Source organism: Apodemus sylvaticus, chromosome 2 (genome assembly GCF_947179515.1).
Source record: "Apodemus sylvaticus chromosome 2, mApoSyl1.1, whole genome shotgun sequence".
Classification (NCBI taxonomy): domain Eukaryota; kingdom Metazoa; phylum Chordata; class Mammalia; order Rodentia; family Muridae; genus Apodemus; species Apodemus sylvaticus.
The window spans coordinates 22,618,357-22,640,047 of NC_067473.1; the positions used below are offsets into that span (position 1 = coordinate 22,618,357).

Genomic DNA, 21,691 nt, shown 5'->3' on the forward strand with positions numbered 1-21,691 from the left:
TCATAGGATTCAGAACAACAATATCAACCAACCAGCCCCCCCCCCCCCCCAGAGCTCCCAGGGACTAAGCCATCAACCAAGGAGTACACACAGCTCCAGCTGTAGCAAAGGACAACCTTGCCAAGCATCAATGGGAGGAGAGGTCCTTGGTCCTATGAAGGCTTGATAGATGCCCCAGTGTAGGGAAATTGAGGGTGGGGAGGTGGGAGTGGGGTGGGTGGAGGAACACCCTCAAAGAAACAGGGGGAGGGAGGATGGGATAGGGGGTTCAGGGAGGGGGAGTAACTGGGAAAGGGAATAACATTTGAAATGTAAATAAAGAATGTTATCCAATAAAAAAATCATAAAAACAAAGAGGAGCATGAGCAAGGTCTCCTTGAGAGACTGAACATCAAACATGACTGGGAAAGTGAAGAGGGGGGTGACACTGGAGAGACAGAGGCTCAGACACAGGAAGCCAAGGGCACCAAATAAGGGTGGGGCCTTGGTCCAGAGTGCACTGCCAGAAAGTGAAGAAGTGCTGGCCTCCCTGGGTTTGGGCTTTTACTCATCTGAGCACAGATGAGGCTAGGTTACCACTGCCTATAGGACGGAAACATAGAATTGGTAGTTAGGTGCATCAGCACTAACTTGCTAACAGGTTGGAGTTTCATTTGAGAGGAATCACACTCCTGGATCACATTTAAGAAGGTGAGGGGTACTATAATTGCAAGGTCCTTGGAGAAAGCCTCAAGGATCCTGGCATGATCAGTCTGAATTTATAGTGTTCTCTGGCTGTCACAGTTTAATGACTGCTTAGGCCAAATTAATTCAGTTTCTAGTATGGGGGACAGGGTATCTCCGTTTGCCCTGCACTAATACAGCACCCCTGGTGGTGTGTCCTTCCTGACAGACAAGCTCAAGGAGGACTTCTGAGGGCTGGTTAGCAGGAAGCTTTCAGCTGAGACATGGCGGGGACTCCCAATATCAGAACATTTTTGCATATTTATAGTGACAGGGAGACATCCACGTAAGAGACCAGCAAAGGAGGAGAGACTGTGAGACACCAACCGAGATCTCTATTTACCCCTCACAGCCCACTCATCCTCCTGCTTCCTCGTGTAGTCCAATGGCACTTTCTCTCCCTCTTCAGCCTGTTCCAGGTCAAGAGTATCATCCCTGGATTAGCAGATTCTTCCTCCCCCCTCCTCCATCTTTCTTTTGAGCATTTTTCTTAACTCAGAATCTTGCCCGTTCCCTCCCTGTGGTCCAAATGAATCACAAATTTATGTCTGGCTTAGATTTGTGTATCACGATCCAGACTCATAAATTTTATATCAGTGCGTCAGTTACATCTCCATGTAATGTTTCCAGCCCAGCATCTTACCAAACACAATTCTTGGAACGCATGCCCATCTCCAAGTTTTTAGCTTCCTTAACATCAACAAATGGTACCTCCAGCCACCCACATGCTGAAACCAGGAAATTGGAACCCGTCTTTTAATTTCGCAGCACTCAGCCCAGATCGTCCTGATACTCTAGAGGTTTTGTCTTCATGGGCTTCTTCTTTTCTCCTTGCGCATGGCCTGGTGTGAGTGCTAACCTTTCACTGGGCCAGAAACCCAGCTTCCTGACCACACTTCCTGTTGGGAGGCCATTTGTTGGAGCAATGGCAACTTGCTAGCTGCTGAACCCCTATGAAACTGCTCCACTTCCTCTAGCATTCAGGAACAGCCAATAGCTCAGAGGAAAGCAGGAAGGTCCAGTAAACCCCTCCCATCCATGGCAGAATGTTGACGGGTTCCATCTTGTGTAGGTCACTTATAGATACTCACAGCTGCTACTAGTTCCTGGAAATGGGAGGCATGGCATGTTCTGTAGAGAGCATGTTCAAGCACTCTACCATTCCCAGTCTCTCCTCCTTTCAGGCCCTCTCTGTGGGGACAATAACTACTGGAAGTCATAGTGCAGCAAAACCCTTGTCAACCTGTCACATAGCTTTAAGCATGGCCAGCCCTGTGTCTGATCTTGTTTGCTCATTTAATCTTTTCTAGTGTTTTTTGAGAACATGTCTCATAGAACATTTATTATTTGAAAGATGGGGACTTTCATATAAGAATACAACTGGGGGGCTGGAGACTGGATCTCAGCAGTTTAGAGCTTATGCTGCTTTTGCAGAGTATTAGGATTCAGGGCCTGTAACTTCAGTTCCAAGGGTTCTGATAGCCTCTTCTAGCCTTTGAGGAGATCTAAATGCACAGGACACACACACACACACACACACACACACACAAAGCATGTTCTAACATGACAAAATTAAAACAAATGTTAATACTTTAATAACACCCAAAGCCCATTGTTACTTTGAACTTTATTTATTTAGCCTTTTTCCTCCTGCAATGTCCTATAATTTGGATTTTTCAGATTACAACAATAAAACAATAATTGCCATTATTGGTTTATTATATCCTTTCAGTAAGCACTTAAATCTACGTGTGGTCAGATTTGGTTTGGATTTATTCTGTGAAGGATCATGAAAGCTTCTACCAGGAGGAGTATACTTTCTAGTAGCGTCTTTTTATGACCTGCACAAAGTAAGCACCTACTAATAGATGCCACTCACTACAGTGTCTTTACTCACTACATTTGAAGCTAAAGAGATGACCACAGAGCACCCCCATGATCAGTTGTTTCCTTAGTTTTATGATATAGTTAAAGGTTTAAGGATGTTTGATGTCTTTTCATTGCAGATACCATTTTACAAATGATCCAACGGTGTCATTTGACAGGTGGGAGCCTGTTGATGTCCTCTCAGAGTGACCCACTCATTTGATTTTTTTGATCATTATGCTGTACTCCTGGGATGTGCTCTGTCAAGATCATTATGTGCAGGGGTGTATTATTACTTATTTATTCCAAGCACAAACCCAAATCCTCACAATTAGTATTTGTTGAATGAGAGATAAATGTTCAAACTTGATTTAATGAAGGGCTGGCCTGTAGGAGAGGATTGGTTATTTTTGTTGTTGTTTGATGGTTGGGAACTTGCAGAAAGGGCGGAACTACAGATGGCACTTGTTTGTTTTCTCATCAGCACCAGGAAGAATGACATTTGTATGCCTGTGGAGGGGTTTGAGTCCCTGAGTCTTTAAAGGACTGCTTTGTTTATGGCAATGAGAGTAAAGGACCCATGCTGTTGAGGGCCTACTGTTGTCTGTGAAGGGTTCATTGTCACTGGGGTCTTCTGATTATAACATAACGTTGTTACTGTTGCCAGGTATTTCTAGGTGATTGACCTCTTACTAAAAGAATTGGAAATTTTCTTGGAGCAGAGTAGTAGTAGAGACTAAAGATACCTCCCAAACTGACTGTGGACTGTATTATAAGTCTAGGGTGTACATAACCCTCAACTGAGGAGTCCCAGGGCACTAAACTATCTCCTGTGCTAGCCTCCGTCAAACAAGCCTCTAAAATAGTTTATTAACTAATTCTAATTTTAGAATAGTACAAGATTGATCAGATTATCATTGGGGAAGTGTACAGAGTTCTGGGTTCTGTCATGAACATTATTAATATTCAAAATGTCTATTGTTTCTAAGCATTTCAAATAATAAGCTGTGCTATAGCAGCAACATTTTTTAAATACTTAATGGTTGCTGATTGGATGTACTCTTTGCCCATGGTATTAAATCCTCAGATTTTATATTCTTAGTCACATCCTAGTAAATAGACCTTATAGTGTTATTTTATGAGCCTTAGATTTTACTTAAAAAGAAAAGAATTTAATAGGAATTAGTATGAGTCTCCTGCCACTTCTATCTACATAATTTGATATATATTAGGGCAAGTGGATCCTAGAGTTTACCTTGAAATTCTAACTATTTAATTTTTAAATTCTCACTTAACGTAAGGTATGGGAATTAGCATTGTCAGGATATGCCAGGAAACAGTGAGTAGTTTTGAGGTAGATTCTCATTCATGTCTGAATAAAAAGTGTATTAAAGACAGAAGCAAATTACTTTAATATTTTAAGTTTGTAAAAATAATTTATTTTTTTTTATTTCATGTGCATTGGTGTTTTGTCTACATGGATATCTATGTGAAGGTGTCAGATCCTCTGCAACTGGAGTTATAGACAGCTTGGAGCTGCCATTTGAGTGCTAGAAATTGAATCCAGGTTCTCTTGGAAGAGCAGCCAGTGCTCTTAACCCCTGAGCCCCAACATTTTAAGTGTTAATACTTGATACTGAACATTTGAACGAGTTTTAAATGCAGTTGTTAATAAATGGAGACTGATTAGGATAGTTTTCTGAACTGTTTTATATAACTTTGCCCCAGATGTATAAACTCAGCCCCAACACTGCTCTGAGCACACTGAAGCTCTCTGCCACAGCCCCTGATGTGCCTCAGTGTCGCCCAGCAAACAAAAGCCAAGTATCTGGCTTCCCAGGCTACTGTTTTCCTCCGCACTTTCTCCTGATACAAGATCATAACGGACGAGGGAGACATAATATATTAAATTTCCCAGCTATATTAAATTTCTTTTAGGTATACTGCTTTAATTTCCTTGATATCTTCCAGATACAATTTCTTCTAGATGTTGGCACCTGAACACTGTTTTCCAAGATGACCTAGATAATATCTGCAATTTTGTTTCATTGTACTAAGTTGTCCTATTAATTTGAGGCAACTAACAGAATGGAAGTCCTCTGGCTTGCCTTTGAGAACACTCCCGTCAATTGGCATTCTCTCCGTGTACTATCTTTTGAAACCAGAAACTGTGTTTTGAGCAAAGCAAGGAGTATCTATTTAGGGGTCGTACACAAAAATAAAGGATGGATAAAATTTTAAAAAGCAGTAGGTAGTTGCTTTTTGTTTAAAAATTCTGCACTTTAGGCTTCACGCTCACAAGAGAATTAAGAGTTATCTACCATTAAGGTGGGGGTTCAGGGAATTGTGGACACAGTTTCTGAAGGTAGGTTTGGATCCGTGGTCAGAATCTGTTAGAAACTAGATCGTACTTCAGCTTGCCTCTGTCTGGCCACCAGGTCTCGGTTGATGGAGTTCCCCCAATCCCTGTTTCTGCAGTTCTGCCTTGTGCAGCATTTGGCTACTAATTCCTTGTGACATGCAGACCAGACTACAGTGCAGGTCCTTGACCTTACATTGTATCTCACAATGAGACCACATTGCAAATGGCGGTTGTGTCTGGAGAAAAATGGCTCCATGTGTTATAGCAACTAGAGGCAAAGGTGGCAATACCTCCAAAAGAATGGCAGTATTGACACAAGTTAAGGCATATTTTTCTCACCATGTTATTTATCTGAATTAATGTTCCCACTGGTAATCAAACCTTGATTGCCTTTTATTCATTAGCTTGTGATTTAATTAATATAGCTTGTTAAAGGAGAATCCTCAATGTTTTTCTGTAAACAGCTCTGATTTATTGATTCAATTTGAATTTTGTGTTTATTTAAATCATGGTTTGAATTACATGTTTTAAGCCCTCCTAAAGTAGTTTATAAACTACAGGATAATTAGAAAATATGACATTATTTTTAAACGATAGCATCTTAATTTCATACCCTTAAGAAGTAAAATACGTGCATTGCTAGTAGCTTAGAATTTTGAGTACTTCAGATAATAATAATAAAGTTTTAATATATATATTTATATATACTAAACATATATTGGCCATATATTATAATATATATTAAACATATATTGTTCATATATGTTTTTATGAAATTAGAAGATTAAAAATTTAATATTATTATTCCCAATGACCTTTTATAGAATGGTTGAGCCTGTGACTTAACAATTTTATGGGACTTAGAAACATAAGGCCTCAGCATTTGGTGAACGTCCAGACATGTAGAGAAAATCTAATTAAGAAAGAAGAAAGTCACAAAGACTCAGGTTAAAGAGCAATTTGATAATCAATATGATTCTTAGTGGGAAACTTGTGAAGCCATCCGCAAAGAGTGAGATGCTGATTTAGTGGTCTGTGCTTAGGTTATTAAAGGATTCTAAGTGTTTTGCAGTGGGTCTGTTAGGTGTAAAAAGGCTAATTAGCAAAGTATTCTACAAATTCTAAAACTTCCATGAAACAAAAACTTGTCACCATATGTATTAAAATCAGAGAGACTTACAAAACCCTAAAAGTATTCCCCCAAACAAAAGCAAAATGGAAGTTGTGAAGGCACTGGAGAGATGACTCATCAGTTAAGAAATTGTGAAGCCAAACATAAATGAAGATGTTGAAAGCTTTATAAAAGTTTTGCTGTCTCTGAAAATTTTAGAAATAAGTTTTCTACCTTGTTTTATATTTATTTGGCATTAACAAAGGGCAAAATCTCCATGAATTAACAACATCTGCAGTGATTCTGTAAAATAAACTCTGTATCTGGAAGGTTCTAGATACTGGACACACACTAGTGAATGAAGCAGTCTCTTTATATCTGGAACTTAAATTCTAAAGGCAGTTTTAGTTTCATGTGATAGAACATGTAAAATGTCAGTTCCAGCAACAACTGAGATGACCGTAGTCCACTAAATCCACTAACAAACTTGGGGCTGGAGAGAAGACTCAGGAGATGAGAGCACAGGCTCTTCCAAATGACCCGAGGTGGGTTCCCAGCACCGACATGCTAGCTCACAACCATCTGTAGCTCTAGCAGCTTGGATGTCTGCCTGCCTCTGGCATCCTCAGGCACCACATACAGACCTGATGAACACACTTACATGCAGATAAGCCACTCAGGCACAGTCAACAACATAAAAACTAAAAACCAATCACCGATCCAGCCAGCCCACCAACCCACCAACCAATCACGTTGACGTCTTAACACTTGAAGCTCCACTTCTTGGAAATTGCAGACTTACTTATTCCAGGAAACTAACTCTTATGTTTATAGAAGGTAGATTCAAAAGAAATGCTTTTGTCACCATAGAATAATACAAATTGATCTTGGAGAGGGCTCAGATGGATTCTGACTGTGCCAGCCATTGTTCTATTGCTGAGAAGAGACACCATGACCAAGGCGGCATCTCTAATGAAGCAAAGCATTTAATTGGAGGCCTTGTTTACAGATTCAGAAAGTTAGTGCATGGTTATCATGAGAGCATGGTGGCATGCTTGGCGCTGGAGCAGCAGCTGAGCACTACATGCTAATCCATGTTCCGGAAGACAAGGGGGAAGGGGAGGGAGGGGGAGGGACGGAGATAGAGACAGAGAGAGGGAGAGGAAGGAGGGGAAGGGCGGAGAGAGCACAGAGAGCAGAGTGACATGGCCTTTTGCAATCTCAAAGCCCGTTCCCAAGGACATACTTTCTCCAACAAGGTCACATCTCCTGTTGCTTCTACTCCTTCCAAACAATTCCACTTCCTGGTTACTAAGCATTCAAATATATGAGCCCATGAGGGCCATTCTTATTTCTACCGCCTCACCGACTTTAGTTGCAGCCCAGGAGTAAGTTACCTCAAGCCTTTGCTCTTGGCTTTCGGATATGCTCCTGGCTAGTCTGAGGTCAGGTTTGGAGTGCATGGCCTTTAGAAGCACAAGATCCAGAACTCAGTTCCTGGTACATACCGTTTAATGCTTCTCAGGGGAAATAGCTAGCTGTGTGGGAAGAAGGTGCTGTGTGTGTGTGTGTGTGTGTGTGTGTGTGTTTTATGGGTGAGAGGAAAAGGTCTGTAACTGAGGGGAAAATTCCAAGGCGTTCCTGGAATCAGTCACTGCCTCCTGTGGGAGCCACTGATGAGCTCAACTGGGCTGAGAAGTCTGTGCAGATGTCAGTTGACTGTGGCAGCCCCAAGCTCTGCCAAAGGCTGCCTTAGTTCCTGAAGCACAGTGTGAAGATCAGAGGCTCTGAAGCCAATGAAGTTCTTAGAAAAGTCAAGGTCGCTGAAGAGAAAACCGTTATGTCTTCCTTCCAGCAGAGACACCGGCAAAACATCACAAATCCTGGCTTCCAGGAGAAAGTCTGCACATGGTGGAGCCTATGTACCAAGATGTCCATATCCCATTGCCATCCCTACTATTAACAGAGTTTCAGTGGGCTCATGGAGAAGAGCCTCCTGGTAGTTGGATTGTGATGAGGACTTTGGCTTCTGGGTTTCCCTTCTGGTGCAGGCAGTTTTGTTTTTTTTTTTGTTTTTTTTAACAAGCATATGTTAGATATTGTGATATTCATTTTTACTTATTTATTTTAAAGACATTAGCATTAATATTTCAGACTCAGACACAGGATTCTCTGGGACCCATGAGCCCTTCATTTTGCTTCCTTTGAATATTTCTGGGAGCAATCAAAATAATAAGAAACTATAAGATTAGCAAACCAAATACTAATAACATAGAGAAGACAAAGGGAAGAAATGGGAGCTGCCATTGATTTACAGGAAAGGGAAGTTGGTTTCTGCTGTGTAGTATAAAATTTGAATTTTCATCAAAACTAATATTCACAGTTGTTGTATGTATTTTTACCTTGTATCTATATGTTTTAGGAATTTGTTATTCCCACTTTTAAAATTATGGGTAAAGTATATAAGAATATATATTCTATCACTGTAGATGTAGAAAATTGTGAATAAACTAAATGCCTCTCAGTTGAAGACTAGTATGAAATTAAGTATGTTACACTTATACAAGGGGATACAGTATATAAATACATATATATTTATATATATGTATATATATAGTGTAACATATACCAACATTTTCTATGTGGTTTTATGCACTATGCATATGGATATGTATATATTTGTCAATTTGTTTATGTGACACAAGAGTACCTACATAACTTAGGAATAGGTATGGAAGGTCTTTAGACCAGAGACTATATCTGAACAGTGATAAATGCTGGCTTCAGAACCTAGAAGCTGGCTGGCTGAAGGATCATGTCAGGATGGTATATTTTTCTTTAAATGTTTTTTTGCATTTTTTATATTTTCCTATCTCCTTTAAAACATTTTAATGAACAAGGCCACCAAAGAAAATATTCCACCAGGCATAGTCAGTGTAGAAAATAAAGCAATCAAGAGGACTGGAATATATAGTTATTTCTTTGATGTTGATAGTTGACAGAATTGACTGAATAAAACATTATCTCCACAGTGTAATCTACTTTTGATTAGAGCTGACACACGTGCAGAAAGTGTTTAAAAGAACCATCTGCTTCAGTTATATCTTTTGTAATTTGAAATAGTATATTCATCGAGTTTTTGATCACATAACATAAAACACCACTGGATCAAATGTAGTTATTCACAGGCTCTTATTTTAAAAATGCAGAAGATGGTATGGTGTGGTGTGGTATGGTGTGTGTGTGTGTGTGTGTGTGTGTGTGTGTGTGTGTTGCTGAGAGGGAAGAGTAGGGAGGGAAGATGAGAGACAAGCTTCTGTCCATGACCCTATCCAATACTGAAGGTTCAGTTTTGAGAAACAAAGGGAAATGTTCTCTGTACTGATTTGGTTTTAATTAGACTGAGGTTAATTTTCAAGTGGTTTTGTTGAACTTTAGTTTCACTGGGAGTGGAAAAAAAACTATCTCACCAAAATATGAAGTTTGATATTAGCCTATTAAACATGTGTTTACAATGTGAAGATTCCTGATGATCTAGAATTCCCAGCCTTCCTGAATTTAGCATGGCTAACGTGGGATAATCGTGTCACTGATATTGTTCATGCAAAATTTCATAGAATAGAAATGTTAGGGAGCATAATTAGAACCAGAACAGACATAAGAACAGACATATAGTTCTGCAAAGTCACTTTCCTCTGTCCTTTGGCTTCCTGCAGGGTGAACGGGAAGCTCGTGGCTCTAAAGGTGATCAGGCTGCAGGAGGAAGAGGGCACACCTTTCACGGCCATCAGGGAAGGTAGGCACCCCAATCTTCTCTCTTTGATTCTGTGGTGATGTGTGGCCAGTAGCTCGGTAAGTATTCTGCATCTCCAGACATGCCGAGCATGGCAGTGACATTGTGAAATGTCTCATGTTGTAATATCCACTCTCCCCCTTTGTCATTTTTCTAAGCGTTCTCTTATAATGTAGGAAACGTTTTACATAAGGCATTAGTTTTATGAAATAAAGTTGATCTGCCTTTCGCCTGGTTCACTCATGCATAGGAGGGTTTCACTTCTTAATGAGAGCCATCTTATTAGTGGAGATTTTACAGTTCGCTGCCATAACACTTAGGATTAGTAGCTTCACTTCTACATCATTTAAAGGTGCAAATTATCTTTCTCTAAGACCTCAGTCCATTCTCCCATCAAACAGACCAATGCTAGGTCCTGTTCTGATCCAAGTGATGTATTGGTGATTTGCCACCTAATTTTTTGAAGGTATTGACAAATTAAATACACTCTGCTATCATCTGGATTGTTTGTCATTTGATGATGATGATGATGATGATGATGATGATGATGATGATGACAACGACGACATTGATGCCACTGTTCTTCTTTCTCTTGTTCTTTCTCTTTCAGTTAAGGTTTCTTTTGCTGTGATAAAATGCCATGATCGAAGGCAACTTGGGGGAGGAAAGGGTTTATTTTTCTTATACTTCCGTATGACAGTTCATCATTCAAGGGGGTCAGGAGGGATCTCAGGCAGGGTGGGAACATGGAGGCAGGAATTGATGCCAAAGCCACAGAAAAATGCTGCTAATGGATCCCCAAGGCTGTCTTACCCTGCTTTCTTTTATTTCCTGGTACCACCTGCCCAGCTGTAGCACCACCCCCAGGGTTGTCTCCTCCCACATTCAATCTTCAATCAAGAAATTGTACCACAGGCTTGCCCACAGGCTAGTCTGATAGAGCTATTTTCTCAGTTGTATATCCATCTTCCTGAATGACTCTAGCATGTGTCAGGTTGTCATGGAACTAGCCAGGACACTTGTACCGAGTCCTATTTATTTCTACTTCCTCATCTCATTCTTCTCCATTTCACCTTCCTTATTACCATTTAGCTGAACTTCTTAGAAAGTTTATCCATTGTCTCCGTATTCTAAACCGAACACATACTTTTCTAGGTTCTTTGGTCTAACCTTTCAGCAGACTGCACATGACTGAGAGAATCTTTTCTGCAACACCAGAAACTCCAGGCAGGTTGGCTTTTCTCTTTGCCTTGTGCTGGCCTTTGAGTTTGTAGCGTCTAAGAAGAGAAAAGGGCCTCCTTTGCTGATAATCACTCACTCTTCGCTAATTTCATTCACTTCCTAAGTTGAGATAGCTCTTAGAAGCTGTTGACTTCCATACATGTGCATGTTTAGCTGACACCTTTTCTACATGTCCGTTTCTGGCACCCATCCTCCTGAATTCAACAACTTCAGAGAAGAACAAGGTATCACGACAAAGTGAGGTTGGTATTATAAATTGGCTAAAACTTATATCCAAATTTAATTCTAGTCTGTCACATCCCATGTATTATTCTCTACACAAGTAATAGCAATGCCCAGCGTTGCCTCCCCAAATTAGCCAAAGGCACTTCTGTTGGGTACACCTCTAAAAGGTGGCTCGCCTCTGTATCTCCTCACTGGGGTGCAGGCATTGTCAGCTCCCCCTTGGATTGTTGCAGTAAGTCTTACTTTATACTCTCCACCCTTTGCCATTCTTATTGTCTCTTCTCTACTTTGAAACTCTCATAACATAAAAGTGCAAGCCATGTTTTATTAATGACCCCTCTAACACCCTGCACCAAAGATGCTGGCTCCTTTTCTTTTCCGTTGTTCCGTAGCATCTCACTCAGGGCCCTCACATGCACTCTGAGGATGCATTGGATGCTTTTCAGTCGCTGCTTTTAGATCCCAGCTATAAACTCAAATGTTCTCTTCTCTGAGATATTCCCTTTGTCCACCCTGTCTAAAATAGCAGTTAACTCTTTTCTCGCCCATCTTTATGCCGTTCCCCATGCCACTAACCCTGATCATTTCCATTACAGCTCTTACTGGAATGTGACATATTCCCCTGGCTCTGTTCATATGTAGAGTTTTAATGAAGTTAGTGACCTTGTCTGACACCATCCCTGTAATAGCTTACAGAATGGCTTGCAGAGCATCATTAAGCTAGAGTCAGTAAATAAGATGGAGTATTCAATACAGATGGTGCTTGTGAGGAATCTGTCATCCAGGTGGCAGGCAGAAGATTGAAATAATAAGTCATAGAATAACATGCCTTCCCGTACTAGATGCCGGATCACTTCGGAAGTATTGGGAATCCTCAGGAAGGTTCTCCACTAGTGAAGTGTGCTAGGATGTCACCTGGACCTCTGGCTAGAAATGAGATGATCAGCTGATGACTGGATGGAGAAGCTACTGTCTAGACAGATGCAGAAAATGAGTAGACGTGGACACTCAGTGTCTTTGTCCAGAGTAAAGAGTGGGGACGATTTTCATAAGGTGGTTTCAGTTAGTGGTGTGTCATGTGACAGTCTGTGTATTTTTCTCCATAGGAGTGTTTTGTTTGTGCATTTTGATTCTGAATCTATTTGAAAATACCTAGTGGTCTGGGGATGGAGCTCACAGCTGTTGAATATAAACAACATAGTTCAGCAAGACACCTACAATCATAAGATTCTGAGTTTTATTATGCTAAATTTAGAACAGAGATGTATTTGGCTGATATTCTGGAAGGACAGTGTAAAATGGCATGCCCAGGGCACGTGAGGTGCAGGAAGATGGCACCAGAGGCCAGAGAGAGGCTAAGAGCAAAAGTAAGAGGCAAGATCAATGTTTTTGAGGTCAAGAATGTTCGATGCAAGTCAGAGGTTGACTGCTAGCTAAGGCAGTCTATACAAAGTGTGGCCTTGGGATCTAGGATTCTGGGTTTTAACTGTGAGGACATGAAACCACCTTAGCTGGCTGCCAGGCCTCGAGGACACAGTAGCTCAGATGATGTATTACCCATTCAGATGATATATGGTTGTTAGTGCCTCATAGTGTTGGAGGCTGTGAGTACAATGTCAAGGTACCATGAGTCTCTTTCTTAGAGCTCCGAGAGGGGATCTTTCAAGCAGAGCTCTGAGAGCGGATTCCTCTTTGGCTCATGGATAGGTGTCTTGTCACTTTGTCTCTGGCTTATTCTGCGCCTGTCTGTATACAGAGGTCTCCTTTCTATAAGGACACTGCTCACACTGAGTTAAAGCCTCAACCAATGACCTCATTTTTAACTTACTTCTGTTCATACACACAGCCAGCCATGCACTAAGGCACTGGGTTGGGGCTACAGCATACAAAATATTTTTGACTGGAAAAGGCATAGTTCAGTCTATAAAAGCCTTTAACACCACTTCATAGTTTAGGACCCTGGAAACCTTACTTGCAGAAGGTAGGGGTTGGATCATGTCATGGTTATAAACTTTCTACATTGATGTGATGCTTCTGACTTCCTGAGGATTCTTACAATTCAAATTTCTCATATTCCTGTGATGGACAGTGGTGGAAGGATTAAAACATTGCTTATTTTTTTAAATATTGTATTTTGAGGTCTTTCTTATAAGGCCTGACTTCTATGTGGTATTTAAAAATTACTTATTTGTATTTTATGCATATGAATATTTGTTGACATATAGGTGTATGCTCAGTGACTGTAGAGGCCATCAGAGTATGTCAGCTCCCTTAGAACTGGAGTTCTTGATTCCATGTGGGTGCTCAGAACTCAACTTTGGTCCTCTGTAAGAACAACAAGTAGTCCAAACCTCTGAGGCATGTCTTTATCCCCCGTGTTTTTAGTAGAAGTAAAATAACTTCATGATAATAATAAAATTGAACAATGAGTCAGTTTTAGATGTATATCCCTATTGTGATTTCTCTTCCTATCTATTTTTCTGCTTTTTGTGTGTAGAAACAAAGACTTGCTACTGCTGGCTGGTTATCAGTCATGGCTTTAGAAGCACACACAGTGGCTTGTGTGTGTATCATTCGGGAGGGTGTGACACTTGAGATAGGCTCATTTTCCACTGTGGAGGGAACATTATAGCTGGGTCAGTGAGAGGGAGAGAGCTGGAATTTGGTTTTACTCTATTCTGGTATCCTGGCCAGTTCTTCATTCTTAAAATGTCAGCAGCATGAAGACTGAGAATCAGGAAAGCCTCGTGCTCCGGGAAGTGGATTTCAAGGGCCCGCTTTCCACTTATCGGATTACCTTGGAATTTAGACTTTAACATAATTTTCACACAAAGTGGAAGTGCTTAGCAACCCTAATCTTGCTTAGATTTGAGTCTCCAGATGGACTTTGAATTTCGTCTTGTTAAGATCGAGCACATTCAGTGGCTTAGCTTAGGTTTAGGTACTTTGAAACTTACAATGTCTTTGATGGCTGCTTAGCGAAATGACGTAACTGGCAAAGGTCCGCTTTCCTGTTTTAACTTAGAATCCTTGTGTGATATCTTCACAGCTTGTGGTACTTCTGATAGAGGCTCATGAGCACTGGGAAAGGTTTGGAAGGGAGTGGATAAAATGTCTTAGGATCTTACCTTTTACTACCTTATCCTGTACTATCACTTTGTAGATCTAATATCACAAAATTTTTCTTAAGTTTTCTGATCATCAAAGCAAGGGAAACAGTTGTCACTTCTGTGGATTCTTGAATGTATAGTACTTTGGTTAGGTAAACATACACAGGCATCTAAACACGTTATGAATAAAATACACACAAGAGAAAGCAGTACCAATGTTAGACAAGCATTATGACACATGCGCATAATCCTAGCACTTGGGAGCTGGACTCAGGAAAGTGGGGAATTAAACAGCTGACTTAGTGAGTTCAAGAGCAGCCGGTGCTTCTCTCTATTATTTCTCTGTGTATTTTATTAGGTACCCTATGAAAATATTTTGTGTTTTTAATATCAAATTATGACCCTAGAAAGGAGAAGTTTTTTTAGTAGTTGAGAAGCAACTGAGAGGGAAAAAAAGCCAGCACCTTTTATGTTAGATGTTTGGAAATAACGTGCTTATAAAATGAGTAGCTAACTTTCACAGTTAACATTTGAGCTTCTAATTAAGATGCATATATATATATATGCATCAGTCCACTGCTTCTGTGTTTACATGATCTCCTTCTCTGTGTCTCACCCTCTTCTTAGAAAGACTCCAATCACTGAACTTAGGCCTACCTTAAACTAGAGTGAGTTTATTTTATTAATTACATTTGTGTGGGCTGTTTTCAAGTCAAGGCACACTCTGAAGTTTCAAGGAGACAGGGGTTTGTAGAGCTATTTTTCAATGAGCTACAGTTTTTTTATTCTTGTCACAGATGATATTTGAAATGTCCACAGATACATTTGAATGTGGCAGGAGACTACAACTGCCCTTGTCCTTCGAAAGCTTAGCAGATAGATATACAATGTAGGGTGGTCACATTTGCCATTCTTTTCTTCTTAATAGAAATACATATGTGACAAATGAGTGAACATTACCATTCATTACCATCCTCCAAAGTGACTTGGCTGTTTGTTATTTTTCGTTTTCTGTATAAAAATACGATTTTTCCTGTGTGATTACAAGACAAGGTCTATGACTTGTAAGGAGATGAATTGTCATATCAGTCAGCACGATTAAGACATTGGTGGTTAGTTTGGGGTTGGCAGCAGGAAGAACTTATTCCCAAGGCTACTAAATATATGTGGAATGATAAAGGTCTGTTCTTGACAGTTCTTCAAATTGATTGTTGTGATTTCAGACACATTAATTCAAAAGATTAAATATTATAAATATTAGCTTCCCAGGCCATCCCACAAGGATCTGTTTGTCCAGGTAGATAGTCTAATGAATATAATGAATAGGCTAATGAATCTCCTCTGGTCAAGTAGGACAGACTTGATATGTGTGTAATCATTCTTGGTTATAAACTAAGTCCTCTTGTCAAAGGACTGGATGCCAGGACACACCCCCCCATCATCCATCCCCCCAATGGAGAAAAAGCACCTCTCATTGCTGACAGGGATACCCCCTCTCCCTCTCTCCCTCTCCTTCTCTCTGTGTATCTCTCTGTGTCTCTCTTTGTCTCTCCACCTCTGTCTCTCTCTTTTCCTCTGTTTCTTGGACACAGATGCTCTTGTGCTTGGCTTTCTGGAAGGACTCCATTGAGAAAGTGTGCACAGAGGGGAAAAGGGGCTCCCAGGACACACCCTTCTTAACAGATCCAGAGAGCAATGTTGGAGAGAGCTGGGAGGACTGCTGTGGTTCCACATTTGTGTCTTATCAATATCTAATTGTTAGGAGATCAGTAAGTGAAGTTTTAGCTATGTTTTCCTCTATATCAACGCAACATTTGATTACATGCAGTAAGTAACAGAATACATTGTCTCTCATTGGTCTTAGTAAGTTTAGGATTTATCAGTTCTGAGCTGAGCTTGGACATTTTTGCAATTAGCTGTTTTTTTTTTAAACAGATTTTTTTGGTAAAGCCAGTATTGTATGAAATGTAATAATCCTATTTTGGAAGCTGGGCCAGGCCATAGAGATATCTGTCCTCAGTTGTGGCTGGGTGGGGCTCCAGAATGACTCTTAGGTTGGGTTTTAGTCAATAGGTCTAGTGACCACCACAAGTCAGCTTAGTCTACTGCTTTAGTATGAACCCTCAAGCACAGCATAGATAGATTCAAAATTGCTTGGATTTCTGCCTGGAGAAAATGAAAATACTACTAACTTTATTGATCCCAGAAGATGTAGCCATTAAGTTCATGATGTGATCAAATAAATACAATCAAAGAATTAAATTTCTTGGAAATAAAGTCCATTACCAGGAAATGAAAATTCAGAAGAAAATATAGATGGTGAATTTAAGTAAAGTTCTCAAAAAGAGGATCAAGAAGAGTTACTTTTTCTGATGTGTCTGAGTGTAAATAGTAGAGGTATAAGTTTTCTTCTGTATTTCCTAGTTTTGATCTCTTTGGTACTGAAGGTACTGTATGTCCATCTTTTGGATGTCCTGTGATCTTAATTATCAACCTAAATTTCAGAGTCAGATGCCTTGAGTGATACCTTTGGGTGTTTGAATAGGGAATCTTGTTTGGTGGGCTACACAGACATATGATGGGGATGATTTCCCCTCCACCCCAACACACATACTCACCTACTTCCATTTCCTTGCTGATCATCAGACACTAACACAGGATAGTATTTTTGAAGGAGGCTTTGGTTTTCATAGGGAAAGATAGCTAACCCTCTTCCCTAGCGAATTTAAGTTTGATACTTAAATTCAGTGATTCAGTAAATTCAGTCCTCAGGAGGAGGACTGGGTAGGATGTGGGTTGCAGGGATTCTTGTCCTTCAATAAGCGTGTTTTCATTCATCTGTTTCTTGGCTCAGATCATGTAGCTGGTGTAAGAGAGACTAAGAGCTAATGAAATACTTAAGGGGTAAAGACAAGCTTTGTTTTCCGGAGATGGATGTGTGGTTCTGAAGAGGATCAACTCACTTGCAGGGTGAAGTGTCTATTCAGACAAGGGGCTCAAAGACCGTGGGCATGGGGTCTTCAGGATGGCATCCAAGGTTTTTCCTGGGACAGGGGCTAAGTAATCGAGCCTCTGCTCAGGAAGAGCCTATGGAGAAGGACAGAGGACAGGAAGACACAAGGACTGCAGTCTCACAGGCGTCAAGTTTGAAACCTGGCATTCATGTGCCATTTGTTTTCATGACCGCGCTGCTGTTGAGCTCACAGACCAATTTTGCCTCAATTGAAGAACTTACTGGTCATATTCAGGTGTATGATCTGAATATTTCACTATTGTGAGGTAGGTTGAAGTTATCATTCTCATGTTTTGAATTAAGAAGCTCGAGTCGCCAGATATTTTTGTCAAAGACACCAACACTAGATACAAAGTCTGGTGAACTGTCCAGCACATAGTAGACCCTCAATAACGATTAAGCAACAAAATGCCTGAGTACATTCCGAATCCTTCCAGTGTTGCTGCTGAGATACAAACTCATATGATTAAAGTTATGCAGATTGTTGTGATACAGCTAAAAGAGAGGGAGAGCGAGCACGAGAGAGAGAGAGTGAGAGAGAGAGAGAGAGAGAGAGAGAGAGAGAGAGAGAGAGAAGACTTGAAAAGACACTATATCAGTCATCAGTCAGAGAATGTTGACGATTGTACCATTAGCCTTTTTGGTCAGGAAGAATTGCTTCAGTTTTGCACTTTCAGTTTCTTCATTTCTGAAATGAGCATCTACAGAAATGCACCATCTTCTTATAAACACTTTTGTAGCAGCCTCCAGTTACAGTTCTGTTTACTAGGCATTATTTCACAAAGGCCTATTTATTTATCCCAAGCCTCAACTTCCTTATCTGCACCTTAGAGATAATTCTTATCTGCATTTACCATAGGATTGTTGTGAGAATTACATAGGATAGCATCTTTAGTAGCTTGGCAAGGTAAAAACTGAAGAGGTCTATAGGGAATTTTAGGCAATTAAAAATGCGTTCAGGTGACGGTTGTTATGTAATCCTTCAATACCAAAACATCCTATCTTACCTTATGTTACCAGTTGACAAAACAAGATGAAATTTAATTTTCTTTTTCAAATTTAACCAGCCAAGAAAGCAGCTGCTTGGCTAAAAGAAAAATTTTAATTTTCAAAATTAACTAAAAGAAAACCACTATTTTCATAGGCTGTAAAGTCACGTGATCCAACAGCTTTCAATTTTTGTTGATATTAGCTGGCAGACACCCATTACAGTGTTCAGACTCACAAAGAATAACAATTGAGTCAATTTGCATAAACTTACTTAGAATCATAGTCTAGACTCATAGATTTTTTTTCCTTCCATTTACAAAATTTTGCCTGTCATCTGTAAGAGGCTCTATAGCAATTCATGTTAATTTTTTCAGTGACAGACATAAAGGAATATTATTAATGGTTTAAAAGAACTATTTTAGCACAGTAAATTCAAATCTCATTACAGCATCTCTCTCTCTCTCTCTCTCTCTCTCTCTCTCTCTCTCTCTCTCTGTGTGTGTGTGTGTGTGTGTGTGTGTGTGTGAAACACTGATGATACAATTATGGATTTTTCCAGTAGGTAAAAGATTGAGGTTTGTAATATTATTTGAAATTAAATCCCTGAATATTTAAAACTGTCTAAGATTTCCTGTGTAGTTCTTCAGTTCTTGCCCAGGCATGCTGTTAAACATGCTATCTCATATATTTCTCTGGACAATCCTGAGTTAATATGTCAGTACGGATGTATCTACGCTGCAGAAAAGAAGATGAGGCTTGGAGATAAATAAATTGTATTTCGGTGCATATTTTGCTAGGAAGCAATTGTAACTGAGGTTCTTAACTGAAGTATTTGTTCGAAAACAATGAATTCTTCACTTAAAAGTTTCTTGGCTAATTAAACTATGTTGAAAAATCACAAAAGCTATATTAATAACTTATAGATATAAATTTATTTAGTATTTATTCCTTGTAGGATAGTTGTTAGCATAGCTACATATTACTTTAGTAATTATTGCCACCCATTTACTACTCCTGAGTGTTTGAGATGTTCCATTGTTGTACAACATTTCATGTATGCTACTTAGCAATGTCAAAGTTAGGCAAACTGAACAGGAGTTCATGGACAATATCATGTTCGCTGATGGAATTTGGTGTTTTATGGATCTTTAGGGTTCACATTTGAATCATATTTTCTTACATTTAGTAAGTAGTCAATAAAGATACCAAATAATGTGATTTTTAGTGCTTCTTTTGAAAAACAGATACATTGTGTATAATGGAAAGGGAGAAAGAATTGGGCAAAGCATGATTTTTAAAGTACCATAAAATTCTATGACTCCAAACATGTCAATAGACTACAATTCAAAGAAGCACAAAAAGACCCACTGGTGGATTTTTTTTTTAAAAGTAAAATCGCATAAAGAACAAGACAAGGGAAATTTTGATGGTAGGAAGAGACAAGCAACTCATTATAGCAGAGAAAACTACTCACATGAGCTGACCTTTCATATAAAGTAGCGGTAGCAGGAAGGGAAAGTACTGACATACTCAAAAAACAAAAGAGAAGAAAATGAAAACCTGTCAATTAAAATTCTACGTGTACCAAAACAGTCCTTGGAAATTAGGCCACAGCTATGTCCACATCAGCGGAACGTGAGTGAGATGCTATGGGAAGCATGCAAGACTGGGTGCAAACAGCAAGAAATCCAATTCTTTAGTGTAAAACTGGAATCTTGGAAATGGCAATATGCTTGTAAATATTAACAATTCTACAACATTTTATACAGTCTGTAAGATAATAGACTATTTAATGGAGTGATCATAGATAGCATTGTTGGATATATGACATATAGATAACGTTCGTGTGGGAGAGAAAAAGCTACATTTAATAAGTATTAATGCAATATTATCCTGGAGCAAACTATAATCAACTTATATATTAAAATTCCTAGCATAATCACAAAGAATATAATATGATTAAAAAATCAGCAAAATATGCTTGTATTTCAGTGTATAGTGAAGAAGACTAATGCAAAGATGACAGTGAGTAGGGACACAGGGAAACATTTGAACAACCCTGAAAAGACGAAATGGACAAGGATAGAACGCCATCATCTCAACACTCGGCATTTAAGGCACCACAGGAAAGTGTTCCAGACTGAGTAGGAAGAGACGAGTCGACTCCATACTTCCTAGAAGAGAAGAGCCTTAGTTCTAGTTACTCAACAGGATAAAAACTGAGTAAGATATGTGAACTCTAATCATAGGAAACCTGACAAGATAAAAAAATATAATAAATACTGACAGATACGTTTGTAGTTTTCCTCCAGACAGAGAGGGACATTTTACATGAATGGGAGGTCACCATGAGCATGAGCTCCCCATTAGAAACTCATAAACTTTACAGCAGAGTTCGAACACAGGGGGATCATAAAAGAAATAGACATTTCAATAGTCTTATTCATACATTTATCCCCAAATATTGGAATTTCAGTTGGAAGAAGCCAACCAAGATGTAGAAGATAGAAATGATATGGTAATCACCTTGACACATAGATCCAAGGAGAATATGAATTCATTAAGCTTAGGAGCAAACTGAATATTTTCCAGGATACATCACAGATTACACTTTAACAAAAGTCTGTGTAAAAGGTCTGAATTCATCAAGGTGTAACTTCCATCTGCTGAGCAATTACATTGAAAATGAAGAACAAAAGGGAAATTTGGAAAATTGAAAATTCTGGCCCTGCCCGAGAGCCTTACAGATACAGAAGCAGATGGATACTAGCAGCCAACCATTGCATTGAACGCGGGGTTCCCAATGGAGGAGTTGGAGGGCAGGCTGGAGGAGCTGGGGGTGGGGGTGTTTACAACCCCAAAGGAAGAATGATGATGTCAGCCCACTAGAGGCCCCAGGGCTCCCAGAGACTAAGCCATCAACCAAGGGGGCACACATGGTTCCAGCCAAAAGAGTGGCAGAGGAATTCCTTGTCAGCCATCAGTGGGAGGAGAGGTCCTTGGTCCTGTGAAGGCACAATAGATGCCTTAGCATGGGAAAATCGAGGGGGGGGGTGAGTGGGAGTGGGTTGGGTAGAGGGGCATATTCTTGGAGGCAGTGGGGTGGGAGGATGGGTTAGGGGTTTTCGGGGAGGGGGTAAACCGGAAAGGGGTTTAACCTTTGAAATGTAAATGAAGAATATATTCAATAAAATTACAAAAAAATTGAAAATTCAACAATGCATTTTGGGATAATTTATAGATAAAAGAAAAATTA

The 21,691-nt window shown here is 39.7% G+C and overlaps 1 protein-coding gene across 2 annotated transcripts in view; it reads left to right on the plus strand.

The window, feature by feature from the left end:
* The window catches only part of Cdk14 (cyclin dependent kinase 14), a 557,511-nt gene that overhangs the window by 170,565 nt on the left and 365,255 nt on the right, over positions 1-21,691 (plus strand). For both annotated transcript variants that reach the window (XM_052173165.1, XM_052173164.1), the window contains exon 5: positions 9,779-9,858. In XM_052173165.1, the coding sequence (XP_052029125.1) occupies positions 9,779-9,858 (80 nt within the window). The remainder of the gene's footprint in view (positions 1-9,778; positions 9,859-21,691) is intronic.